Genomic DNA, 20,460 nt, shown 5'->3' on the forward strand with positions numbered 1-20,460 from the left:
GCAAGAGACAGCTTCATGGCATAGGTGGACCTTGCACTGGACTTTTAAAATTATAGAGGGTGGGCTTCCCTGGTGGCGCAGTGGTTGAGAGTCCGCCTGCCGATGCAGGGGACACGGGTTCGTGCCCCAGTCCAGGAAGATCCCACATGCCGCGGAGCGGCTGGACCCGTGAGCCATGGCCGCTAAGCCTGCGTGTCCGGAGCCTGTGCTCTGCAATGGGAGAGGCCACAACAGTGAGAGGCCCGCGTACCACAAAAAACAGAAACAAAAACAAAAATAAAATTATAGAGAGTAAGGAAGGATATTCTAGGAAAGGAGCCCTTATGCTGCCTCCTTGCTGAACTTTCTCTGAATTTACCCCCATCCTTTAGGATTTATTTTTAAAAAGGAAACACACTCAAACGTTATTCACCATCTTCTACCATGATCTGGCATATAGCACATAATTAAATTTAAATATTATAATGTCATTATTTGTATACTGTTTTTTACTCAAAACAAAACAAAAAAATGTCTTAGACATATTATTGATGTTACCTTAGAGATATTTGTTAAAAAGCAAGCAGAGAGAATGTGTTTTCTCTTTCAGTAAGGGGGAAAGAATCCTCAGAAGACAGTATGGATCTATTTAGCACCCAGTTATATTTTCTCATTAACTGTCCACCAGTTTCCCATTGCCTTTATGCCCTAGAAATGACAAGTGATCCTACTGAATTTTAGTTAGCTAGGACTAATAGAGCAAAGGCTACTTCTGGAAGGGAAATTGACTATAAATGTGATAAAGAGAGAGCCAGTAATTAATAAGACGGGCAATTTTTGATACACATTTGCTGTACTTTTTCTATATATTTTAATTGTATGTATGTAGAAGATCCTCATGTTTTTTGATAATGTTCACTTATCCTAAAATTTTTATACTGGTACTAGTTAAAGGTAAGCATGTTACTATGTTCCTGTTTTTCTTCTAGTAAAATCATTGATCATTTTGCAGTAATGGCTGCAACCAATCTGCTCATTAATTTCCTTGTTGCAAGAGGCTTTGCCTAACACACTAGATACAATTTGAGGAATGGACAACAAAATCAATAAATAAGATATTTTCCAAAATCCAGTTATCTTTCAGGGTTTATTAAGCAAATCACTAATACACAGATATTATGCCTTTGAAATGAGGTTTGCCACATAGCATCATCAAATTTTGCTGTGTTTGATATCCTATGTAGCCAATTAATTAGCCACCTTTGCTTTCAATTGATTTTTGCTTTTCAAAAATAAATTCCCTAGATATTCTTTTTATAGTGTTATATCTCTCAAGAAACTGCACGTGAATGAGAATTTTAGTATGCTTCATTTTTGATGAAATAGACATGTAAGCTCATTACTTACATTGATTTATAAGTACATGATAATAGTCAACACTGAGTTACATTTTTGTAGTTCTTAGGTATTACCACCCTTTTTCTACTTGTATATGTTTTTCAGTAACTGTTGACTAAATGGATTATAGCATGTGTGAAAAGATGTAAAATGAATATTTCTAAAATTATAATAATGAAAAGTCATAAAAATGCCATGAGCAAACATTTACTCTGTTTATGAACAGATTTCCCAAGTTCTTAAGTTGTTATAAAATTCATAATATATGTTTTTGAAAACAACCAGCCAAAACCATATGTATTTTCTTCCTTACTGATATAGAATATATTTGAGTGTGTATTTCTCTTCATTTAAAAATAAACTATAGAATAAATTCCCAGAAGTGAAATTACTAAGTCAAAGGGTCCATAAGTTTAAATTTTTGATAGATACTGTAAATCGGGCTATTTCACATTTCTGTTTGTAACACATGATACCACTTTTTCTCGTAACACAGCATCTTTTGAAATATTTGATCTTTCCCAATTACACAGGAGATAAATGGTATCTCTGTGAAGTTTTCATTTACATTTCTCATATCATGAGTGAGCCATTTGTATTGCATTTTCTGGGAACTATCCATATCTTTTGCCTTACTGGGAGGTTGATCTTTTTTCTTACTCTTTGTATTAGCTCTTTATATTGGGAAAATTTGACCATTGCTTGGATCTAATGAATTAATTGCAAGTAGTTTGCTTTTTCTGTTGTTCTTGGTTTGTTTTTGTTTTCCAGATGAGACTATCTTTTGTTTTTCTGACTTTGGATCATGTTTTAAAAATTTTTTATGTAGTTGAATTTGCCAATTTGGTCTTTTGTGACTTCTAAGTTTCATGTCAAAGTTGAAAAGAACCTTCACTGCTCTAAGGTTATAAAAGGCTTCTCCAAGCACTTATTCCAGTACTTTTATGGTTTAATTTTGTGCATATAAGTTTTTGATCCACTTGGAATATATTCTTTTGTAAGGTGTGAAGTGTGGAAAAAATAAACTGTATTTTTTCTAGATAGCTATTTTGTTCTAACACCATTTGTTGAAGTCTGTCTTTTGCACTGATTTAATGTGCCACCTTTATTCTATGTGAAAACCTTTACATATTTTGGTTCTATTTTTGGACTTTCTGTTCCATTCCATTGATATGTATATTTTCCTTTATCATAAGCTTAAATATTTCATAGAGCTACTCATCACTTACTCTTTTACAGATTTCCCAAAATTCTTAACTTAAATGTAAACTATTTTTTGTTTATTTCTTAACCTGGGGGTTTCTGGTGGTGTAAATTTGGGCAATCCACCTTGGGTTTTTTATTTTATTCTAGGATTTTATACTCATCTCCCTCCCCTTAGTCTCTTTCTTGTACCCAGAGCTCAGAGCCTGAATTGATCTAAACTTCCTTGTTGTCTTTTTGGGCCCCCAGCCGAATTTTTTTCTGGTCCTTCTTTCACAGAGCATACAGCCATTTGAGAGTTTCATAGCAGATTGATTGTTCTCACTTCTTGCATCTCTTCTACCAAGTGTGAGTGTAATACTCAGTCACATAGCATTTGTGGTTTGTTTTGGGTTGATAGTGTACCTGAGGACTACCCAATTTCCTTTTCCTTTTCTGACTTGGGGGATTTTTTCTTGCTAAATTAGCAATATATTTAATTATTGAAAAGCTATTTAGTTATATTTTATCAGTGTTGCTAGGTATTTATGGTGTGAGAGCTTCTACCATGTTGCCAGAACTGGAAGTCTAAATATTACACATTTAAAACCACCTCTCCTATCTTGGCAGTGAATGAATAGTGATTTATAATTTTCTCTTATACCTAGATTAGATAATGTGTATAAAGGTTAAACTTTAGCTGGTCTTTTTTTTTTAGCGGTACGCGGGCCTCTCACGGTTGTGGCCTCTCCCGTTGCAGAGCACAGGCTCCAGACGCACAGGCCCAGCGGCCATGGCTCACGGGCCCAGTCGCTCTGCGGCATGTGGGATCTTCCCGGACTGGGGCATGAACCCGTGTCCCCTGCATCAGCAGGCAGACTCTCAACCACTGCGCCACCAGGGAAGCCCTTTAGCTGGTCTTTTGATATTAGTATCCATCTTTTTGCTACATGTAAGCCAGGATTTAGAAAAAACAAAAATGACATGTTTGTCAATGTTTCTAAGTTAACATTGGACACAAATTATTTTCTTTATTTTCTTGAATACTGCTAATAAGTGTTAGTAGAGGTTCATTTTTCAAGCTTGTGACTGGTTTATTTTTGGCCAGATTTATGGTAGGTGGCTTTCTACTTAAGGGAGCTGAAACTGAAAATAGGGGCCAGGTCTGCAGTAGCATATGTTAGAGAGTATAAGGTGGCAAGATACCATTGTGAAGTTGAAAGAGTAACAGCTCAGTGGTCAGACAGTCAAAGCTAGATGCCATTCTCAGTAGGATGATGAGTGGAGGTAGACCAGAGTAGGAGGACACATCTGTGATTAGAGCTGGTTGATGAATTTTGAGGTTAGTAGACTAGATGAGTGAAGACATATTTACTAATTAATCCTGAAGGTAGCCCTATCAAAAATATGTTATCGTTCCTATTTTAAAGATGAGGAAGTTGAAGATTGGGAGGTTAAAAAATCTTGAGCTAGTAAATGATAGAGCTAGAATTTGGACATAGTAATAAGTAGTTCCAAAATTTATGTGCTTAATCTTTATACTGACTTAATAATGAAGCAGGTTTTTTGGGTCAGTTTTCATCTTTTTGTTAATTTGTTAGACTTACCTGTAGAAAATGTTCACCCCTTTAACATGCTTGTGTGAATGCTGGCTGGCTGGGTCTAGGCTGGGTCACACAGTAAGTGTATATAATTAAGTCTTTGCGTAGCTCTTGTAGAGTTACTCTCTTATCCCTGCACATAAAAAATTAACAAATTTCTTTGTTGGTGATTTTTAAAATACAACACTGTTATTAAAATAAACAAGTTAGCTGTTAACTTCATGAATAACAGTACATGTTACCTTTCCATACTCTGTCCACCCTACTAGATTTGGGAGGCAAAATCTAATTTGACATTACGAAGCTCTCAGTTAATCATTAGATAAATTTATATGAGTTTCCCTTAGCATGATTCTGGGAGGTAGTTTATAATAAAATAATGGACAAGGTAAGTAAGATGGAAGCTTACCATTGTTTTTGGATGAACTAGATTTAAAAAAAAAATGAGTACTATTAATGATCCAAAAGCTCCCTGGGAGACAGACATAAAATGTTTTTAGGATGTTCAGAAGACCTGGATGTCCTTCTGTAAAATGGGTTTATTAATTGCTTTAATGGTTGTAAAATTGGGACCATCAATCAAACACTCTTTAAATAATGAGATTTCTTTGGGCTCAGTTAGCTTTATTCCTTTTCCTTATTAATTTGAATCTGAATGGTAGTGAACTGATTTGTCATTCCCTCCATTATAGCATGAAGATGAGATCAAAAGGAGTAAGCTTGTTACTTTCCACTTTAAAATGACAAAAATTTAATTTTATTTATTTGCTTAGTTTATTCGGTTTTCTTTGCTGGTTCCCCCATCTTTAAATGAGGGAGTGCCCCAAGACTCTGCCTTAAACTAGTCTCCACCTAAATATATTCCCTAGGCAAACCTAGACGTTGGATTTGTCGATGAATCCAAATACATGTCCTGAACCTCTTCTGCTTCGCTTAAACTCCTTTTAACTAGGTGTTTAATATCTTTTGGATATTTAACGCCAGTCACTCAGTCACTCAGTCTAAGAACCTAGGAGTTATCCCTGAATCCTCTTTCACCTCCCACATCTACTCTTCTGGCAAGTGTTACTCTTCCTTCAAAATATATCCAGACTCTACCATGTTCTTCACTTGCTACTCTGATTCAGACCATCTGTGATCTTGCATGTAGACTGATAGATTAATTTTCTAATTGGTTTTCTTGTTTTTTTCTTTGTCCCCCCTTGCTTCTATACAATTTGGTATCTTCACAGCGGGGTGGGGGGTAGATAAAAAAAGAGTAAACTAGATCATGTTCTCTTTCTTGCTCAAAACTTGTATTCATTCTGTCGTATTCAGGGTAAAATCAGACTCCTTATAGTGTCCTGCAAGGCCTTGCCTAATCAGAAATCTTCCTTTGTCTCTGATTGCCTCTCTTATCACCCTCCATCTTGCTCACTCTTTTTTTTTTTTTTTTTTTTTTGGCGATACGCGGGCCTCTCACCGTTGTGGCCTCTCCGGCTGCGGAGCACAGGCTCTGGATGCGCAGGCCCAGCGGCCGTGGCTCACAGGCCCAGCCGCTCCGTGGCATGTGGGATCCTCCCGGACCAGGGCATGAACCCGCGTCCCCTGCATCGGCAGGCGGACTCTAAACCACTGCGCCACCAGGGAAGCCCCATCTTGCTCACTCTTATCTGGTCACTCGGAATTTTTTTTTCTTGAAAATAATAAACTCATTTCCCTTGTGGGCCTTCAGCACTTATTGTTTCCTCTACCTGCAAAGCTTACATAGATTACTGACGACTTCCTCTTTCACATCCATCTGATATTTGCTCAGGTGTCCACTCTTCAGAGAGGCCTTCTCTGTCTGAAATTTCTTCATTCTACTCAGTCACTTCTAGCCCCTTACTCTGCCTTTGTTTCTAGCTCCTAAAGCTCCTTGACATATTAGTGTGTGTGTGTGTGTCTGTGTGTGTTTGTGTGTATGTGTGTGTGTCTGTGTTTTCCGACTAGAATTCAAGCTTCACTATAGCCTAAGTGCCTAGGATAGGACTTGGGATATAATAGGTACTTAGTCAGTGTTTGATGTATAAATAACTGAGCTTTCTTTATTCCTTTTAATTATATTTTATCCCTCCTAATCCCACAAGGAATTTGAAGTGGCTTAAAAAATACTTCTAAGTGTAATAAAGTAGAAAACATCAGGCATGTAAAATATAGATAGAATAGAAATGACTGGTGGGAAATTAAATATGCAGGTCATGCAAGGTTTTACCTGGTTCTTAATATGGATCAGGAATTTGGCTCTGAGGTCTTAAGTGCCAAAATGAAAAGAACAACACTTTTTCCATATTGAGAAAACATTCTTCTACTTTAGAGAAACACAGCTTTTCCTTGCAATTCAACAACTGTCCTACAGTACATAAAGTAATAAATTTTTTATGGCAATTTTCAGTACGTATCTTAAGTAACTGGAGAGATGATGCCAGGGTAAATTCAGGGAAAGCAGCTCTCTAGAAACTGATAAGATACTCATACACATTCATATTTGCTCCCTCCCTCTGTGCCTTCCTCCGCCAAAAAAAAATGCATGCATGCTTCTCTGAGTAAGGTGGTGGAGCTTACTTTAACATGATTGTCAAGGTATAGCAGCTGATTTCTGGCAAAGCAGTGAATTACAACTTACTATTCTTAAAATGGTTAGTCCATTCCAAAGCAAGTTAAAAATTATCCAGATGCTATGCCTTCAGTTAAATAGCTGATAATAGTACTATTTTGATCAAGTTACTCTGTGATAGTTTGTGGTCTTTATTAGGAAGTTTTGACATCTAGCATCTTAGATTCAGAACTAATGCAGCAAATTATTAGTGTGCTTCATAATATGCTGACTCCAGAATTCTTAATACATGAGTGGAGAATTAATTGCATTTTAATAGAGAAAATTCCCATCACTTCAGCCTGTTTACTTGATTAGATTGAAATTGAATGTATTTGAAATTAGTTTTAGGTAAATCTTTTATTAGGATCATCACTGAGTTATTAATGATTGAACCAAATCCTTCAAATTATTGTATGATTTAAATAATTCAAGTTTTTGGAGAAGAACCGGTTTAGGATATGTTATAAATAGTATTGGTCAGTGGTAGCATACTAACTTGGAAATAACCACACTGAGTTCTAAAGATTCATTTCATGTTTTAATATACTCTTTTCTTTTGAACTTACCACTTCTATTCTTGTATCTCAGGCTTTCCTTTGGTGTAAGGAAGAGAATATTTGGGAGATGGAAGACAGTTATGCATCCTATCAGTATGTTTTCCCTATTTAGAGTTGATAGTTTGGTTAGGTGTCTGTTAAGGGAAAAAAGTGAATTGGCTGTATGGTGCAGTGTTTTTGCAACACATCACTAATCGTGAGAGGAATTTATTTTCTTAGAGCTTTTCCTTTCCCTTGTTTCTTCCTTTCTTGTGATTTTGTTTTCAGATTGTCTCCTTTTATTACTGTAACTGTCCTGACTCTGCACAGCTGTCCTTTTTCTTGTCTATATTGTTCCATACATGTTGTCTCTTTTGTCCCCAGTCTTCCTTGACTCTTGTCACAGAACTCTTATTAGCTCTCTACCACCCCCCAACTTTATTTCACCTCTATCTGTAATTACTATTTTCTTTTTCCTAGATTGACATAAGAAAATTCAATTTGTCTTCGTTTTCATTACCAGAAGAGACCTCTAAAGGGTAACAGTGGAACTTTGAAAAAAGCATTTAGATTGGGATTTTGACCAATATTAATTGCTTATGTGGTTTGGAAACTACATTAATTTTTTAGTAAAAAGAGTAATTTTCCTTGCTGTTTTCTATTAATGTAATTTATTCTTTTAAAAATACATAGGAAAGATAGCAATAGGTGCCCGGTGCAACACAAGTTTTCTTTATTTAGTGAATTCGCTATCAAAGGATTTGTTCAAGTGGAAGTAGTATTTCAATCTCTGAGAGAGGTTATAGGCTCCAGCATTTGAAAAGTAGACTAAAGTTTCCTACAAACAATGTTTCTAAAGTTTTTTTAATCAGTGACATTATAGAGTCCTGAGAAGAGCATGAGCTTCAGTGTTTGAGATTATAAAATTTGAGTTTGATGGGTCTGTGTTTAGAACCTCCCTCTTTCTCTTTAGCAGGATAATTGTTAAACTTATTTTGTTGTCAGTTTCATTGCCTGTAAGATGCAGGAAATACCTCAAAAGGGAAGTTGTGAGGAGTAAATGAAATGGAAAACATCTAGCATGGTACCTGGCAGATGGCATCTCTAATTAGCTACTGTTCTATAAACTTCTCAAAGAAAAGTTTAGTGACCTTCTGATCTGCTGGTAAGTCCATCTGGATTGGCACTTGTCATGCATCAGAGCTTAGGACAAATTTCACAATATCATGGCATGGATTAAGGAATAGGCTTTATTGGGAACAGGTGACATTTTATGGGGACAAGCCAGGATCAACAAGAAGAAGGTAAGGCATGGGTTTCCCATCCTTTCATTATTCCACACAGAGGGATGCCAGAGGTTTGACAGTCTGCTCAATATAAAGCATAGGTATTTATTCTAGTGAAGGTATCCTGTCCTATATATTATTCTCTCTTACGTATTAGAATACGTGGTAGATCAACCTCATATGTGAATTGTCACGCAGACTACTTGGGGATCAGACAGAATAGTGTGGATGCCTTCAGTCATCTAAGAAATTCATCTGTCCAGCATGTGGAGACCTGGGGCCCATGGGAAGTTGGGTTTGCCCTGCTAAGGGAAGAAGCTCTGGCTTTGTCTAAAGCTGAGTGAGGTCACACAGCCTCTCCTGCTGGGAGAAGGGGATAAAGGAGTGATTCCAGCTCACTGACTAGGCACCCGGAGTGACTCCTGACTGCATTTACAGACAGTTCTACTTCTTGCATCATACTTTATTGTCCAGAGTTAGTGAATCCATTTTGTCAACTAATAAGTATCAAATGTGAAATATTATATATTTGTTTATTTTTATGCTATTTAAGTAAGTTGATGTCAGAATAGGTAACAGAAGAATGCATTTCAGAGTCTTTGAATGAATGTTGCTCCCCCAAAAAATTGGTCTTGATTTGACCAGTCTCAGCTCAGCTTCACAAATAATTATTAGTTTGTCCAGGCACAGTGTTAGGCACTTACTCTAGGAATTGAACAATGAGTAAAACAAAGTCCATATCCTCAGGGAGTTTGGTGTGGTGTCTAAGAGGAGTAAAATAGAAGTAGCAGAATTTCTTAAAAATAGAAGTAGAGTGTAAGAAAAACCATGAAAGATAATCACCAGAAGACCGAGGGAAGAAAGTGAGAAAAGGTCTCAAAAGACAGCCAGTGTTGAATCTTAAATTAAACTTTCCTTTTGCAGGAGAATTTCAAGCATTTTTTTAAAAATTGAATTATAGTTAATTTACGATGTGTTAGTTTCTGGTGTACAGCAAAGTGATTCAGTTATACATATGCGTGTGTATATAAATATTCTTTTTCATATTCTTTTCTGTTATGGTTTATTATGAGATATTGAATATAGTTCTTTGTGCTATACAGTAGGACCTTATTGTTTATATATTTTATATATAGTAGTTTATATCTGCTAATCCCAAACTCCTAATTTATCCCCCCGCTTCCGCTTTGGTAACCGTAAGATTGTTTTCTATGTCTGTGAGTCTATTTCTGTTTTATAAACAAGTTCATTTGTATCTTTTTTTTTTAAGATTCCGCATATAAGTGATACTTGTCTTTCTCTGACTTACTTCACTTAGTATGATAATCTTTAGGTTCATCTATGTTGCTGCAAATGGCATTATTTCATTCTTTTCTATGGCTGAGTCATATTCCATTGTGTGTATATATATTTGTGTGTGTGTGTATGTATGTATATATATACATACATACACACACACAGTGTCTTCTTTATCTGTTCATCTGTTGATGGACATTTAGGTTGCTTCCATGTCTTGGCTATTGTAAGTAGTGCTGCAATGAACATTGCAGTGCATGTATCTTTTCAATTTATGTTATTCTCCGGATATATGCCCAGGAGTGAGATTGCTGGATCATGTGGTAACTCTATTTTAGTTTTTTAAGGAGCCTTCATACTATGCTCCATAGTGGCTGCACCAATTTACATTCCCACCAACAGTGTAGGAGGGTTCCCACTTTTCCACACCCTCTGCATCATTTATTATTTGTAGACTTTTTGATGATGCCCATTCTGACCAGTGTAAGGTTGAATGTCTCATTGTAGTTTTGATTTGCATTTCTCTAATAATTAGCAGTGTTGAGCATCTCTTCATGTACCTTTTGGCCATCTGTATGTTTTCTTCGGAGAAATGTCTATTTAGGTCTTATGTCCATTTTTCTGATTGGGTTTTTTGTGTTTTTGTTATTGAGTTGTATGAACTGTTTGTATATTTTGGAAATTAAGCCCTTGTCAGTTGCATCGTTTGCACATACTTTCTGCCAGTCTGTAGGTTGTCTTTTCATTTTGTTTATGGTTTCCTTTGCTGTGCATCAAGCATATTGATAGCTCCTACATTTTCTAGTTTGTGGATGGGACAGTAGGAAAAAGAGTGATTTTAAAAAAAAGTGTTGCTTGGCTGTGTAGCATAAGGAGTTTGGAGCTTAGCAAAAATTTCATTTTACTTCTTTGGGAAGTATGGTTTACAGTAGTTTTTAGTAAGTGGTAGTCCAGAATATTACATTTTAGTGTTACAGATTTACTAATGAAATAACAGGGACTCATTCTAAGGTAGGAGAAAAATAAACAAATGAGCAAGAATCTGTCAACACCTTGCAGTCGCTGTCTAACTTTTAAAAATGTTTAAGTGCTAAAGAGGGCAGATGGAAATTATATTAATCACTGCATGCTCAGCATGCAACTTACCGGGAAAAAAAAAAGCACGTTGAGAGGCAGAATACTTTTTTCTAAATGTTATGCTTTTGAGAGATTTTTAAAAAAATAGAGGTCAGATTTAGTCATATATCTGGTCCTGCCATTAGAAAAAAAAGGGCTTCCTTGGTGGTGCAGTGGTTGGGAGTCCGCCTGCCGATGCAGGGGACACGGGTTTGTGCCCCGGTCCGGGAGGATCCCCCGTGCCGTGGAGCTGCTGGGCCCGTGAGCCATGGCCGCTGAGCCTGCGCGTCCGGAGCCTGTGCTCCGCGGCGGGAGAGGCCACAGCAGTGAGAGGCCCGCGTACTGGAAAGAAAAAAAAAAGAAAAGGAAAACGCTTTTAAAATGCATCCCTTGAGAAATTCTTTGCGTTTTAAAGAAAATTGTTTGTTGTTGACCAGCTTTTGATTTCTGTTTTATGGAGTTTCTGAGTATTGTTTAGGAAAACTATGATTCTCAGAGGGAAGTGTGGTCTCTGAGATGTTTCTAAGATATTTTATTAGTTATATGTGGTATTAAGGTAAGATCACAAACTAGGTTTTGGGGTTTTTTTTTTGGTGATCAATATAGGTTTTATTTTTTGTTGTTTTTAAGTATAATTGATTTACAATATTATATTAGTGTCAGGTGTACAACATAGTGATTCAGTATTTTTATATATCACAAAGTGGTCACCACACTAAGTCTGGTTACCATCTGTCAAAATTTAAAAAAAAAAGTTATTACAGTATTATTGGCTATATTCCCTATGCTGTACATTACATCCTGTGACTTATGTATTTTATAGCTGGAAGTTCTTACCTCTTAATCCCCTTTATTTTGCCCACCCCTCTACCCCAGGATTTAGAGTTCCAGCCCTAACCTTGCTGGTATTGTTATGTGATCTTGAAAACCTCTTAACTTCTACATATACAGGTGCATGCAGTGTTATTTTTCTAGGTGATTTTGGCCTTTTCATCCTTCCAGGTTCTGTATTTAATGATGTCAATATTTTAAAATCACCATTATATGGCTTTGCATAACACTATTTTATAAATGGTGTATTTTTAAGAATATCCAATTTTAAATGACTGGACATAATCCAAGCACATTTTGTTGACGTGTACATGTAGGCTGGCCTTTGACCTTTCATTTGGTACTTTTTGCTTAGCTAACTTTTGTGTACAACAGAAGGCAGAGCTTGGAAACTTGATGTATGTGTAGTTGTGAACATGGCTTTGACTGGATGTGGTAGTGATGTTTATTATTTCTCTCTCAGTTAAGATATATCCCATTCATGTCTTGTGATTTACTAGTGTTAACCAATTTAGAAAAATGGCAGACACTGGAACCATGGAAGGTGGTAGAGAAGTAGACAGCTTAGTTGCTTTCCCCAAGAGAGTATACCTTAGTGTCATATTGTTTCTAGTAGTTTTATAAATGCTGCCCCAAGTCATTTAACTTAGTTTATTACCACCAGTAGCAGTGATTACCTTGTCTTGGGAGTTTGGGAGGTTGGCATCAGCATCTCTTAAATGTCTTAAAATGGCCTGTCAAAATTGGCTTAACTAACTAGGTACCAAGGCCAGTTTGAGTTTAGTATATATATTTTTTAAAAAAGGAATCACAAATATTTCATAATAAATATTTTGTCATTGCTGCTTAATATATTGTAGTGCTCAGTAACCATTCTCATTACTTTATACATTGAAATTGCAGTTCACAGACTACAGTGAAATTAGTAGTGCATGGCCTTATTGACCATACAGAATAGAGAAAGAGAAAGATTAACATTTACTTATGGTTTGCTTCTTAATATAAGATGGACTTAATTGTATATTAAGCTCCTTAATATACAAGGACTGATCTAACCTTAAAATAAGTGAGGAACTTTGTTGGGCTATGTAGGCTCTCATCTATATGATTTTGCGTTTAGAATAAACACACATTATTCATAAAATTAAAAAATTTGGAAGGATTTGTAGAATGGATCATTTAGGCAATCTTTTAGATATAATTCATGAAGTGTCAATATCAAGTAATGAGACAAGTATCTCATACAAATAAATTCTATAACAGCTATGATTCTCATCAGAAAGGAGGTAGGGTTGGGGTCTTGTAATTTGAATAGAATATTCTTAGCAATGATCTTTTGGTTAAGATACCAAAAGCATAGGCAACAAAAGCTGAAATAAGCAAAGGGACTGCATCAAACTAAAAAGCTCTACACAGCAAAGGAAACAAGTTAAAAAGGCAATCTATAGAATGGGAGAAAATATTTACAGATGATGTATCTGATAAAGGGTTAATATCTTAGATATATAAGGAACTCATACAACTTAAAAACAAAAAACCAAATAATCATATTTTTAAATGGGCAAACAACCTGAATAGACTTTTTTCCAAAGAAGATATACAAATAGGCAATAAGTACATGAAAATGTGCTCAACATCACTCATCATCAGAGAAGTTTAGATAGCTTTAAAATAGATTGTCAAATAGTACATCCTTATTTTATACTATAAAATTAGTGAATCATTGTAGTTCAGCAAATATAGAATGATTAAGGATTAAGTTTACATGGCAGGCAGTTTTGCTTTTTTTTAGAAAAAAGTAATAAACAAGTTCTAGTAGGGTTTGGTTATTTAGGCAGCAGAAATATCTCAAGTTAAGTACATTTGGACTTTGGGGCAACAGTGTTTATAAATGTTACAAAAGGCCCTTATCTTTAGCATGAGGGCACAATAGGTATCCTCTAAGGTTCCTACCAAGATTGATAGTTCTTTATTTTGTTGGTTTTCTTCACTTTTAGATACAGTTTCTATTATAAACTATTAATTATTCAGTGACACACATGGAGCTACTTTAGGGAAAGATAAAAATCTGATTTCTTTGGAGTATCTTTCCCTTTAATTTTAACTTTCATCTCCGTATGGTTTTGTTTTTCATCGTTTTGCAATAATACTTTTATCTTTTATGACATCTAGTAATGTTTATACTAAGGTAGGTTTTTTCATTGATTGTATTTTGAATCTTCTTGTAGCCAATATTAACTAATGTGGCCCTTTTGATAGGAACTGTTATTGTGTTTGTAACTGTTTTCATTGTTCTTTTATCTTCCAAGTTATTCATGGCAACCTGCTACAGCTATCACTATCGAGAATGACTTGATGCTTTATCAGCTTTGTATTTTATGACATTTTTCCTCTTGACATTTTATTTTATTTTATTTTATTTATTTTTTTTTTTTTTATGGTACGCAGACCTCTCACTGTTGTGGCCTCTCCCGTTGCGGAGCACAGGCTCCCGACGCGCAGGCTCAGCGGCCATGGCTCACGGGCCCAGCCGGTCCGCGGTATGTGGGATCCTCTCGGACCGGGGCATGAACCCGTGTCCCCTGCATCGGCAGGCGGACTGTCAACCACTGCGCCACCAGGGAAGCCCTTGGCATTTTATTTTAAAGTATAGCATACATGTTGTGGAAGAAGTGCAAATAGAAATGAAAATTGCATTTTGATGTTTTATGTCTTGTCAGGAAATCTTTCATTATACCTTCTAACTGCTGCAAATTTCATTCTTATACCAATAATATAAAGGCTTATAGTCAAAATATAACTCTTGCCTAGCAATAGGTATAATTTATATTTTTTTGTGACAATGCATGGAAATGTAAAATATTAATGAGTACTTTCCCCCTTGTTCAAGAGCCAGTGTTGACACTTTTAAGAAAGTAAAACCTGCATTTTAAGGAGTTAAACTCATTTTAAAAAAGTCTTTTAGTTGGAAAAATATTAAGTATGGCACAAACCTAGAAAACCCAGAAAATTTTATTATTTAAAGAAATTAATTTTATAAAAATTAAAAATATATGCTTGGCAAAAACAAAGCAAAACAAAAGAATATTACCCTATATGGCAGAAGTATAAACATAAATGATGAAGTGGGAGAAAATATTGAAGCATCTTTAACCAATGAAGAAATTTCACAAATTAATAAATGAAATTCCAGGAATTCATTAAAAATGCTGGCAAAGAATATAGACAGTGCACTGAAAAATAAATGCCTTTGCAGAGATGTTCTGCTATGTTTAAAATACAAATGCAAATTAAAACTTCCCTGAAATACTATTTTTTCACCTAGTTGACTGGTAAACATAAAGCCTAATATTATATTGGGTTGGCCAAAAAGTTTGTTTGGGTTTTTCCCTAAGATCTTACAGAACTTTTTGGCCAAACCAATACTTTGTTTGAATAGATAAGGAGAAGCAGTTACTCTCAGATTTTTGATTGGGTTATAAATTTGTATAACTTCTCCGGAAATATGTTTCAAAATTTAAATACACATACTCTTTGACCAAGTGCTTTAAGTTTTAGAAATGTATCCTAGATAGATAAATACACATGTATATGAAGGTGTAAATACAAGACTGTTCATTGCAGGGAGGGCTCTTTTAGTAACTTGTTGCTCTTCATATGTACCTGAATGTGGGTAGAATGTCTCTGGAAGGGTACAGAAAAAGTAGCAGTGCTTGCTTCTTGGGGCATAAACTGAGATAGCCGAAGAGGACATAAATGCAGCTTTTTTTTTAGAATAATTCTTTATTTTTATTTATTTTTGGCTGTGTTAGGTCTTCGTTTCTGTGCGAGGGCTTTCTCTAGTTGCGGCAAGCGGGGGCCACTCTTCATCGCAGTGCACGGGCCTCTCACTATTGAAGCTTCTCTTGTTGTGGAGCACAGGCTCCAGATGCACAGGCTCAGTAGTTGTGGCTCACGGGCCTAGCTGCTCCGCGGCATGTGGGATCTTCCCAGACCAGGGCTCAAACCTGTGTCCCCTGCATTGGTAGGCAGATTCTCAACCACTGCGCCACCAGGGAAGCCCATAAATGCAGCTTTTGCACTGAATATCCTTTACAGAATAAATAAGCATGTGTTACCTGCTAAAATTAATATTCAAAAGAATGACATTGAACTAAAACTTTTTTATAAGCCATATGTGAAATACGCCATCAGTGGACACACAGAAGCTATTTGTTCATCACCAGTGTGTCAGTAATGCAGCAGTGTTTGGGCGTTTGCTACTCCATTCAAACATCTATCCCTCAAAAGGAAGTTTTCTTTGACTTCCTCTCCTCACCCTAGACTAGCTAGGGCAGGCACCCTATTAAAGATTTATTCATCCTCTGTATTTTGTCTGAGCGCTTACTACATCTGTGATTAAATAGTTAATGTTTAATGTTTTTTTCCCCCCATTGTTAGAGTTAGGTTCATTGAGGGTCTTTCACTGCTGGGACAGTATGTACTATGATATCTTGTGTTTTGGTAACAGTGCATATTTGAATGAGTGAGGATTAATTCTAGAGTATCAGAGCAAAGCCACAGCCTATTAGGAAATTACAATAAACATGTCTTCTCACCCATGTTGACATTTCTGTTCCTTCTTTCAGTGGCTTCCCTAAAACAAACAAACAATTTAACCTTTTTTTTGTGAGGAGGAGGGGGAGATCACAAAGCCCTTTTAGAAACCATGATAATCATAAAACTGTGGTGATGCAAATACCCCCAAATTTTGTTACATAATTTCTGTAGTATCATGGATTTCCCTAAAGCTCTTGATGTAGACCCACATCACTCAAAGGTTTCACTCTGCAGGATTGATTCTTCTGACTGACTATTATTTTATTCTGACAGTTTTTGGTCTCTTTGCTATTTTGACTGTTTCTCTTGTTCCTAGGACTGGGCTTTTGTATTTTATAACAGTAAATTTCAAACGTACAGAAAAGTTGAAAAACTGTACTTTGGATACCAAAATATCCATCACTCATATTCTATAATTAACTTTTTGTCATATTTCCTTTCTCATGTAATTTCCCATCAATCCATTCATTATCCTTTTTTTATTTAATGCATTTCTGAGTAAGTTGTTAACATCATTACACTTTCTTCCATATACTTCAGCTTGCCTGGCATTAACTTAAAGTTCAGTATTGTTTACAGGATTCTTCTTTGAGGTAGAAATTTATATACGATGAAATGCACCAATTTTAAGTGTAACATTTGATGAATTTTGACAAGTGTATACACCTGTGTAACTCAAACTCCTATCGAGATGCAGACCATTATCATCACCCCCAGAAAGTTTGCTCCTGTTGCTCCTCAGTATTTTTTGTGCTTTATTTAAGTGATAACTTACTCCTGTTTAATTGTTATTTTTACATCATGATGATTCTCTCAGATTTGCACTGTTTGATCAGCATTTTCTCTATCATAAGCTGAGTGTTGGTGACAGAGTATCAGCTAACCCAGGATCCTTAAGAATCAGCCTAGCCATAAAACCAAGAAGATCCAGTAGGAGTCAGTAACACAGTCTCCAACCTGGTGGTTGTGTTGGTGGTGTTTGCAGGATAAAAGAGGTATAGGGGGAATGACTGGGTGGAAGGAAGTCTTATTAGTGCCCTGTGTTCACAAGGTATACTACAGGGAGAAACTTATTTTGGTTGACAAACTTCCTGTTCAAGAACTCTTACTCCATCTCAGCTTTGAACACAGCTTAGTTATCATAGGATGTTTTCCAGTATTCATATAGTGAATTACTGTAATGGGAGGAAGATTGTTGAGTCACAAACAGTGTATTGGAGTCATTTTGCTTTCCAGGGAAACATTTTCCTAGTCTAAAATTTTAAGTGTGTACTTGGAAGTTAGAGCTATTTTTAAAATGTGCTGTTTTTAGCTGGACGATAGCTTGCTTTATCTTACATGTCCATTTATCACATTATTATGTAGTTTCTGATGCTTTAACATTATCAGGATAGCACAGTTTTAGTAACAGAAGAAATTTAAGGTTATTTATGTCTCACATTCACATTCAAATTTAAACCCCTTTAGCATTGGGAGGGTCATTAGTTAATAAGTCTAATAATTTTATTTCTGGACAGCAGTTTTGGTGCTTCTCATTAGCCAAGGAGCAATAAACACACTCAGTTTTGGAAAGTGTATTGCCAGTGTTAAATTGTTAATATAAAACAGCCATTTACCTAATCATCTGTGTTTTTTTGTATATTCTCACACAGAAGAAAGAACCTTCTAAATCCAGTGTGGAGAAAAAAGTGACCAAGGTTGCAGAAGCAAAAAAAGTAATGAAGAGAAATTTTAAAGTAAATAAGAAAATAACATTTACTGATGAAGGAGAGGTAAGATTCTGTAAATGTTTCATTTCTGAGGTACATTCCAAGTATTAGAAAGAGTTTGACTCTCCTGCTGACTTGCCATTCTTTAATAAGAAAAATAATGTTTCTCTAAAGCACTCGGGCAATTCCTTTCATTGTTACTGTAGGTAATTGGTCAGCTCTGCATCTGTAGGCAAGAATGACTTTCTGACAGTAAGCTGGGATACTTTCTGGTAATAACAACAGAGTTGGTTTTGGACTTTCCAAATCCTGTTTTTATAGATAAGACTTTCATGTCATGGGGTCCATCTGTTAACATGCTCTATGGGAACATGCTCAAGGATAGTAATACAAGTACTGGCCACAGCTTCTTTTGCTTGACTCTTGAAAGCCTCTGCTCTGTGGTTCCTCAATTTTAGATGCCATATTGGCATGTTTTTTACTTACTGGCCTGCTGTGGGAAGGAATTCCCTGCTTTAAAATAACCTCGGACATATAGGTGCCTGGTTTTCATTTCACCATTATCTGGTCTTAGTGTAAATACATCCCAATAGAGTAGGAAAGGGGTTACCACTCACAGATTGCTCATGAAAGATCACTCTATTAGATAATAATATCTTCATTTTTTAAAGAGGAAATATATCTAGAATGTCAAGTGACTCACCTAAGGAGTGATGGCTAGAGTCAGTGGTTATGGCAGGATCCTCTGAATATTGTCTCTGTTTCACTCTCACCAACCTACGGGTTTCCCTGTTCATTCTGATATAGCACTCAACACCCCATGCCCACCATGATCTCATTTCCCTTGCCCTATGTTTAGTTTTTCTTCATAGCACTTATTATGAGACTTTACATTCTGTATTTATTCGGTGGTTGTCCATTTCTTCCATTCCAGTGGGATGAGGGAAGGTATTTCTATTTCACTGGGTTGAGAAAAGCTACATGAGGGAAGGTATTTGTTGGCTATGTTTGCTACTCTGTCCTCTGCACTTAGAATAGTGCCTAACAAATAGTAAACCCTCAGAAAAAGTCTGTTCTAATACCCCAGTAAAATAACAGAGCTTTTTATACTGACTGTAATGTATCACATCAGATATTTCATCATTATTAATAAAAATGCTTCCTGCACAGTCTATATTCAGTGGAGTGTGTTTCCTTTTACTTCTGAAGTTAACAAAGATTTGCATTTTACTTCAGGGAAGAGGGCTTTGTTTTAGTAGCCCAAATTTGCACTAGTAATACGGAGTAAAATGGTGTATAAACCATACGAAAACTAACAAAATAGAATGTAATTCAGCGTGTTGAAGTTGCAGAGGAAGCCTATATAGTTGGAAAATATGAATCTTTGTGAAATTACTGAGAAGAGGTCAGTCAGCACCTGAGAAACAGGCTAGACCAGAAAATAGTTAGTTGTAGTATTACATCGATGCTCACTGTAAAAGATTAGTGCTGTTAGCATAATGAGGTTCCTTACTGTGCTACTAAATTTAACTGTACATATTATACCCATTAGCTTCAAGTTGAGTGTAAATCCTTAACTGTAAAATGTTTCAGTGTAAACTTATTGCTGATAGGAGCTCTGTGTGGCTGGGAGCCGCTGCACTGAAACTTCTGATCTAAAACTCCGAAAGAAATGCTACCATTTGTTCAACCCACAGAGGGATGAATGTTTTTCACTCTGCTAGGAAAAGGAGTGAAGAGTCAGAGCAGTGGATGGTGTTCTTACTGTCACAGTTCATCCCTTTCACTGCTTCCTCAGTGCCAGTGACTGCTAGCATGGCTACTCATGCATTTGTGACCCTTGTTCATTGCTTCAAGCTGCAACTCTGTCGGAATCTCATCTTGAAGAATGTGGTGGTGACAGGAGTGAGAGGAGGCACTAATACCTGTGATATGTGTGCCTGCAACTTCCATTTGCCTGCCGTTTAATTAGCAGTCTTTCAGAAACTGTGGCAGCTGCTTAAGTCCTCCTGGCAACCAGTTATTAGGCAAAATAAGAAAATTGTTTTTGTCGAAACTGTCTAGAATTTTACTGTGTTAGGCCGGGAAGATTATTAAGTCAAACAACCCTTATTTTTCAGGTAATGACACAGATGTCCAGAGATTAAGTAATTCATTCAGGATTATGCACTGGGCTAGTGAAAAAGCCAGGACATTCAGACAGGTGTCCTGACTCCCGGATCAGTGCTCTGACTTCTTTGTCACCTTGTTCCTAACATAAAAAGTTTGTGTAAAATTATGTAGATCTGAGCAGGCTTGTGAAACCCAAAC

At 36.2% G+C, this 20,460-nt stretch overlaps 1 protein-coding gene across 2 annotated transcripts in view; it reads left to right on the forward strand.

Annotated features, from left to right (window-relative positions):
- DDX10 (DEAD-box helicase 10) overlaps positions 1 to 20,460 on the forward strand; it is a 296,493-nt gene that overhangs the window by 149,939 nt on the left and 126,094 nt on the right. For both annotated transcript variants that reach the window (XM_060304012.2, XM_030836487.3), the window contains exon 14: positions 18,094 to 18,213. In XM_060304012.2, coding sequence (XP_060159995.1) covers positions 18,094 to 18,213 — 120 coding nt within the window. The remainder of the gene's footprint in view (positions 1 to 18,093; positions 18,214 to 20,460) is intronic.

This window comes from Globicephala melas, chromosome 8 (assembly GCF_963455315.2).
Source record: "Globicephala melas chromosome 8, mGloMel1.2, whole genome shotgun sequence".
Lineage (NCBI taxonomy): Eukaryota > Metazoa > Chordata > Mammalia > Artiodactyla > Delphinidae > Globicephala > Globicephala melas.